At 44.2% G+C, this 8,054-nt stretch overlaps 1 protein-coding gene across 1 annotated transcript in view; it reads left to right on the top strand.

Moving 5' to 3' along the window:
• T265_10339 (hypothetical protein) overlaps positions 1-1,818 on the top strand; it is a gene marked incomplete at both ends in the record, with an annotated part of 6,327 nt that extends 4,509 nt beyond the window's left edge. Inside the window, one exon of the mRNA XM_009176679.1 lies at positions 1,564-1,818. Within this exon, the coding sequence (XP_009174943.1) occupies positions 1,564-1,818 (255 nt within the window). The remainder of the gene's footprint in view (positions 1-1,563) is intronic.
• Positions 1,819-8,054: the final 6,236 nt, after the last annotated feature.

The following is an 8,054-nucleotide window of genomic DNA, read 5'->3' as shown; positions in this document are numbered from 1 at the left end:
TGATGATGATGATGATGATGATGATGATGGGACACTCCCCATCCTTCATTCAGTCACTGTAAGCGTGACAATCGAACTTTCTCGATAGCCGTTTGTATGTTGTATGCTAATTAATTTTTCTGACGGACTTTCGTTTCAGCTGCACTGACGGCTTGATGAACGTGGGCCGATCAATACAACTAGAAACTGAGGATAAAGCAGCATTCGAATAGATGCTTGACAAGACGACTGTTTATGCCAAATGTATCTATTGTGTTTTACTCGTCTTTTTGACGAAGTACCTCTTTCTGATCAGATTTACCATCATGAAAGGTATTACATCAGTTGCTGATGCTAAATTACAAAGCAGATTAACAATCGCCGGATGGAGTGATAGAGGATGCAAGCGATGTTAATGACGAAGGATTGAAGACAGCAGCGATAATGGGGTTTAATGCACCCTCTCCAATGTGTGCGTCAGATGAAGAGCCAAAGATGATGTCATCAAATGACAGACAATGTGATGTAAGGATAATATTTGCGGCTTAACTCAGCCCGTTGTGAGCCAGCATCCTCCCAGTATGCGAAAGCCGGAACCATTAGTATCTCCAAGCTGTTAGTTCGCCTGAAACTTCAAACTGCAAGACAACCATCATCAGTATAAGACTACTGGAATGTTTCCAGTTGTAATGGACAGGCTGTCATGCCTGTTCCATGCACAACCTAAACGACCAAGGGTCTGTTTTATCTAACCTAGACGTAACCACTAACTTAGGACCCGAACCTCAGAGGATTTTAATTCCTGAGCTAAACGAAACTATCTTCACCGATTATGTCACAGATTTTTCGGAGTAAATGAGTGATCAGTTTATGAGAATTCGTAACCTAATGTGAGACATAAAACTCAGCTCTGTTCCTCATCTAAACCAAGCCTCACTGACTTTCAGATTTTTCTAACTTGTTATTTTTTGTCTTATAGAGCACACGGGGGCGTTTAGCTACAAATGTCACCTGAAACAAAGTAGAAAATTACATCCGTTCAGTTTTAATTAGATTATTATCAAGTTAGTTTATTGGTACCACTCGATAGCGAGATAGACATTGTCAGATTTGGCGAAATTCGCTAACGTCATTTCCAACGCTCAATCTTGCAACCTTAATTACGTGACACCAAAGGTTTTACTTGAACTTGACTGTACATGCGGCTGTTGCACTTTATAGTGGATAGTCACAAATACGACTGTAACGTAACCGCTCAATGTCACTCCGAGCTTTGGGATACCACAGCTTGATGCTAATTTAAATCCGGCAATGTGATAGAATTGGCAGTGTCGCCAATCAGACCAGATAAGTGTAGTGCGGCCGTCCGATTCAAAACACATGTTACTGATCAAAATTGTGCTCATTACGGTGTGAAAATTCAAATACTCTTCTCAAAAAATGTGCTTACTCACCACTCCAAGATACAGGCCAAATGCAACACAAAACCACATGACGTAGCGCTAATCACGTCACATGTACAATGGCTGAATGTGGGGTTTTATAAGCAAGGTGAGGAATTCAACTGCGTAGTTCAGATAATAGTACAATTACAAGAAGTATGGTGCTGATGAACATTCCCTCGCCATAATCTCAGCCCTACATGCCATCGGTTGTGATATCGACTTTTTGGTTCACCAACCGGTGATCATCTCTTATCGAGGGATCTGCTTTCCTCAATCCGCTAAGGCTGTTATTGGACTGGGACTTCCTAAGGTCGCAGTCAGTGACTTGTGTTTGCTTGCCATTGTGGGCTCCCTGCGTACTTATGACACTTTTATGCGTGGCACATGGCGTTGAAGGTACATTTTTGCCATTTACTCTCACCCAGACCCAGTATGACGGACACTTTGTGCCTGATGTGCGAGTCTTGACTGTGCTAGCGCATACTGCGCCTTGAAGAGCATTCACCATTGTTTGTCCTTTCTTTGGTTGTTAGTCTTTAGACGCCTGTTCCCATACCAAAATCTTTACATGCTTTGGGATTCACCTCACCAGACTGGCACTGTCCTTGGCATGATTTCGAGTGAGACGTTTCTCTCTTTTCTCCCATATTTTCCTGTTACTCTTTCGCATTCATTGCTTGCATTCACTTTTTGTTTGTGACCATGCTCTTCAAAAATAAATGATAATAACTGAAGTACTAGTGTTGTAGGAACTCCTACTTGTATGCTCACAATGAGTCGGTTAGAACCTAAAATATTGGTGAATTTCATCAAACGGCGACTTAATTGCATGAGTTAGCTGGGTGCATGTGAAATGGTCGATCAATGGGCTATCACAAAAAAGCATCGCAGAACTGAGGACTGCAATGTACTACCGGCTAAACTATCAAAGATAGTATATTTAGAATAGCACTCTAGGATTCGTTGGAACACGTCCAACGTGTTCAAGGTTTTACAGGTTAAACTAATGCACCAAAAGTTTAGTTATCATGTACAGAGGATGGGAGGGTGTTGTTCTGCAGAAATTCGTAAACCGCCACGTTTATTTTACTACTTAGTTTCTCCGTAATAGTTTGACCAGCGAATCACCAAACGGTTACGGTGCACCCATATTAGCCGATTCTGGTGTAAGGCATTTGAACCTACAATACACTTGTCCTTAGCGCATCGGCCAACCTGCATCGCTAAAACTGATCCACTCTCTATCTACCACTCATGGCGACATCCTTGGAAATGGGCTTAGTTCCGCAAATATGGGGTTTCAGCCGTGAGGCTGTTACCTAAGTTTTCGTGACCTCGGAAAACATGGTTTATTGTAACAAGCTAATTGTCCTGTATATGCAAAGGGATTCCACACCTAGGAATTTCGGATATTGCGAAATCTGGGTTGAAATTTCGATAACACCGGAATGAAGCGCGTTGCGATATAGGAGAAATTTGGCTGCTATAAGTTTGCTTGGCATTGTATATTGAAGTCCTCAGATATGACGTTGCACGACGATTACGTTTCGGAAAGGGGGAAAAACCCGGAAGTATAGTTTATTTGCTTCTGAAGTTCGTCACTTACGCCTATTTCCATCATAAGAACTCCTCACATTGCCTTAAGCGTCTATAATGTATCCATCAATAAACGCAGCTTTTTGCACGTTTCAAACAAGAGATCGTTCAAAATGTTTGGACACTTTTCAAGGAAGAGAACGGATGTGGCGTCAATAAGACAAGGTCAACAATAATTGAGGAAACATTCTTTGAATGTATGAAATCGGAGAGATTCAACACGGAACACACTGAGGGATGTAATGTCAGTGATCTCTGAAAGACACTTAGATGTCCTTATGATGAAGAGCTGGTATCAGATGTAAAATTCCACAAACTGCCTGGAAAACAGCCATATGTACGACTAAATGGTGTTTAAAAAGTCATACCTGGTTATCCGCTGAAGGACAAGATTTTAGTTATATTCTCTACCCAAGTGCCTAATTCCGAAAATTAAAGTGCCGAATTTCTATCGGAACTCATCCGAAGAGTACCGGGGTGGGTGTGCAAAAATGACAATACTAAAAGTCCATGGAGTGTTCCACATGCTGCTCTCAAGAATCCCGGACAGAAACATGAACAGAGGAGATGTGTCACTTACATTTATCTCCATGACGAAACGCGGTCTCAATGGACTGTGTAATAGTACATGAAGAAGACTAACAGCAAATCAACACTTTACAATGTTCACATAAGACAACCACAAATCAAACTCCTGTGAAGTCACCAGCCTCTAGGAGAATAACAAAAAATTAGATTAAATTTATTTTCCGTTTGCTGTCTCTCCATAATACTCTGGAACCGTAAGATGTTCTTGATTTTGTTTAGATCCACCCTACTCTCGTTTGAACGGTCAGCCTCCTGTTCTGGCGTAATTATTCTGGTGAGTCCACACCAAAGGGAAGCACCGGACTCGAGTTTCTCTCTTATTAGAGCTCATCAGTAGTACTTACTTTGTGGCCGTGCCATGATTTGATACCCGGATATCTGACGTGCGAGACGAGCGTGCTAACACTACCCCACCAACGCACGTTGAACGTTTGAACAGTCCAACGTGTTCATGCTTCATTTCTTCCAGATTATTACACCTATTAAATCAAGCTTCACAAATTACTACCATGGCACTACGTTGCGGTGAACCTTTCTTAAGTTTCAGTGAGGTAGGTTACTTGCGTTGTCACCGACTAGGTATATCTCAAAAGCCGCAATAAAAACATTGTCAATGGAAGAATCACAAAACGCTTTTCGGGTCACCAAGTGAACGCGTCTGCTCTTCAAACATACAATTTTTCAGACTACTCATTCACTTTAAGTAGCTAAAAAGAGCTCGCAACTAAACTCAATCGACTGTCGGCTGCCCCAGACCACCACGCCTGATATTGTCTGCATTGTTCAGAGAACTTGTATGTAATCACGCTCAGCTGATCGCAGGAATGCGGTAGTGGCAGTGAATTCATTTTTTAGGTGAGTCTGGTAAGATGTTCATGATAGATGAGTTAAACCCTGGAGAGCGAACTATGTGTGGAGAAACATTGCACTAGCAAATATCGTACGTACGAATAAGCGTCAACTCATTTTCCAAGGATGGGACAACTGTGAGCCAATATCAGTCGAAATTTGATTTATCCGGACGTGTTCTGGGTGTTCCGTGAAATTGGCCTCTTTGGTTCAGCCGCTTATTGTAGATATTTTCGAGGCACCGAGTTTTCTCGTTTGCTTTATTCCTGGATATCGGATGAGTAGTCCTTCAGCACAAATGCAAACTTATATGGCAATAAGCATTGACTATACATCTATTGGACAAGTCGCGGTAATGAACAATGCATCACCAACAACCTGTTGGGTGTTCTAGCAAATGAGTGATGGCAGCTAAGCTGGTATCGTGGTTCGAGTCTTTATTTCCCCCATTTTGATATTGCTGAACGAAGACAAGTGAAGACAACAGAAAAGTAGCAGGCTTATTGCTTCTTAGGTGTCTCGTAGACGGTTGTTGCATGTGTTGCCGCACAGAGTTTTGCTACGTAAGGCCAAGAGAATAATTATTGCATTAACAGAGTGAAGAGCCTTAAACACTTCAAGACGCGAGACCACTACGGTAACCGCAAAGGCGGATAGGGGTAAGAGCATGGTTGTTATGAACAAGAATAAGTGTCTGCAGAAAGTTTGGCAAAACCTAGCAGATGAGCCTAACCGACAGGTTAGCATATGGCTGATTACGTTAGCAGTTAATAAACTTAAGGTTGAAGTTGAAAGGTATTCAAGATCCGTACCAAATAACTTGGGATAGGACAAATGGAATCGATTACACCTGAAAAAGTGCCATCCAACCACGACTTCATGGGATACCTAAAATTAACAAGTTAGGTGTCCCCATAAAACCAATAGTGAATGGCATAGGTAAACCACCACATGAGCTGAGCAGATTTCTGGCAGATATTCTTAAGCTACTTTCCGGCAAGTTATCTACACACGCCCGAATTTCGTATGACTTCAAAAAAAGCAGCTAAGTTTCCGTTAGACCTGGAGGAAGTCCTCATTAATTTCGATGTCAACCGGGTGATTACGAATGCCCCCTAACGCGGACACCCAGCTCCTCCAGCTTCATCCGTTAATTTACACACAGTCCTTATGATGGAAGTCATAAAAGCTGTGGAATTCCTTTCAAAATTTCGTTTCCATGCTCTTTCAGGTAATTTTTTGAAACTAAAAGCTGTGATAATCAGCGTACAAAATAATTGTAAAAGCGAAACGGTCAAATAGTATAGGATCATTGGAGGATCATTGAAATAGAGTTTCGGTATGGACTTCTGAAAGATGATGAGATTTGCGCTAACCATCTTCTTCCAAACTAACTCCTTGTTTATGAGAGACTCAGCCCAAATCCACTTGAACCACTCTTTCGCAAAATTCTTCACCTGAACGTGCTACGCACAAGCCCTCTTATAACTCGGTTGTAACTACATTCAGCATATCGAATTATTCGCTACAGAAATGGTTTGTGGTTTGGAATGACCACTATTTCAGTCGTCCAAATTAACTGTATCCTTGTTGGGCGGAGTGACTTCCTTTGGCACCATCACCAAATGGCACCGGTGCCAAAATTAAATATTTTCTTCTCGCTCAACAAAGAAGGCATATTTAGACAGTTGCTTTGAGAGTTCCATACGAAGTGGGGTTTACGGGGATAGGTCACAGATGACTGATGATGAGTGGAATGTTGGCGCAGCAACAACACCTCCGCCCATCCATTGTTCAAACTCAAGAGAAACAAGTACTTGTCGCATCGATATATGGCGAGGATAGACGACCAAACCGTAACGGGCAAACCGTGGTTCGCTGTACTTTGAGATGTGGCGGAATTCTAATACAGAACCACGCATTACAGCTGACTCAGCGCTCTCGCTGGCTACTTCTTCATGAAACGGTCATCCTCTCGTTCTATACAAGTTGAGTGAACAATATAAACAAGAACGATCGAAGCAAACCTTGAGAAACCCAATGTGAAGTGCTTTAATCCGTCACGAAGAGACTGGACCTTACCGTGGTGTGGCGGTTTGCGCACCTCAGCGATCCATTGAGCTATACTGGAGAGTGTCTCGCGACACTCACAAAGTCTCTCGTACCAGGTTGGTCAATGGTTAGAGGTCTGACGAACACAGTCTCCTGGCCCTCCAGGTTGGGGGTTGGAACAAGTGGCGACTTGCTCCGTAGAAATGGTAATGCAATTGCATTTCTCGCCAAGCACCGCTGCCTTGCGGTTAGGCTTTTGAGCCAAAGGCTTTGGTTGGGGACCCTAATCGTCCTCCTGTCTAAGTGTGGGCGCCCTGGCAGTATCGCAGCCCACGTACAAACATGAACTCCACATACACAAATAAACTCATGCCACATCGGTCGTCGCGTGGTGCCATCAGCCGGGTCGCCTTACTTGCTGCATACAGCAGGGCGGGTAAGCGAAAACAGGCTACTGCTGACGCCTCTCTTCTTTCTCCCTCATATACTTTTTTCTTCCCCCTCCCCCCACCCCATCAATAACTCTCTCCTTGTAGACCTACACTTAGGACTGATGATTCCGTTCGTCATGCATCGGCTTTGCGTGCAGCACCTGCTCGTCACATGGTGCCGACATCTTTAGGAATCTCCAAATCAGTCCTCAAGCCTCAGCACCCAGTCTGTCTGGGCGCGTTCAACGTCCGCACTCTGAAGCAAGCAGGACAACAAGCTGCTCTTGCACTCACACTGGACTCGCTTGGCATTAGTGTGCTGTGTCTCAGAAACGAGAATTCAAGATGCAAGCACAGTGATTGAGTTAACCGACCCGTCAGTCTCCACTCGCTTCCGTCTGCGCACCTCTGGTGATCCAGAGGCTGCTGCGGTGGGATGTGCAGGGGTTGGTATTGTGCTAAGTCACCGGGCGGAAGTATCCTTACTTGACTGGATACCTGTTGATAGTCGCCTCTGTGCGGTTCGTCTGGCAACGTCTGTGAAGGAGTCCCGCAAGCGGCAAGTTGATAGATGTCTGTTTATCGTGTCTGCCTACGCCCTAACTGACTGTAGCTCCGACGCCGTCAAAGACAGGTTTTACGACGCTCTGAGTGCTCTGCTGCGGTGAGCTAAAAGCCCAGATATTGTGGTGGTTGCCGGAGATATGAATGTGCAAGTGGACAGGCTTAGTGCATATGAGGCTCATTTAGGAGGTCGACATGGACTGGACTCTGTACGTACGGACAATGATGAACGATTGCCTCAACTGTGTGCAGATCGCAGGCTGTTTTTGTGCAGTACGAACTTCCGAAATCGTCTGGCCACTTGGTGTCCTCCAACGGCAGGCCACCCACAAACTCAAATCGACCACACTGCCATCAGTTACCGATGACGCGGATCAATAACTGATTGTCGGTGGCTTTGGAACTCAGACCACGCGCTCGTCCGGAGTCGCTTCAACCTGCGTTTCCCGGGGTCGCGTAAAGTGCGGACAAATCGCATGGCAACTGAAAGACTGGCCGATCCGGATGTCGGACGAACTTACAAGAATCATCTTCTAGAGTCTCTTCCAAA

This window comes from Opisthorchis viverrini (genome assembly GCF_000715545.1).
Source record: "Opisthorchis viverrini unplaced genomic scaffold opera_v5_354, whole genome shotgun sequence".
In the NCBI taxonomy this organism is placed as follows: Eukaryota; Metazoa; Platyhelminthes; class Trematoda; order Opisthorchiida; family Opisthorchiidae; genus Opisthorchis; species Opisthorchis viverrini.
Note: the sequence above shows the minus strand (reverse complement) of the source record. Positions and strands in the feature narration are given on the sequence as shown.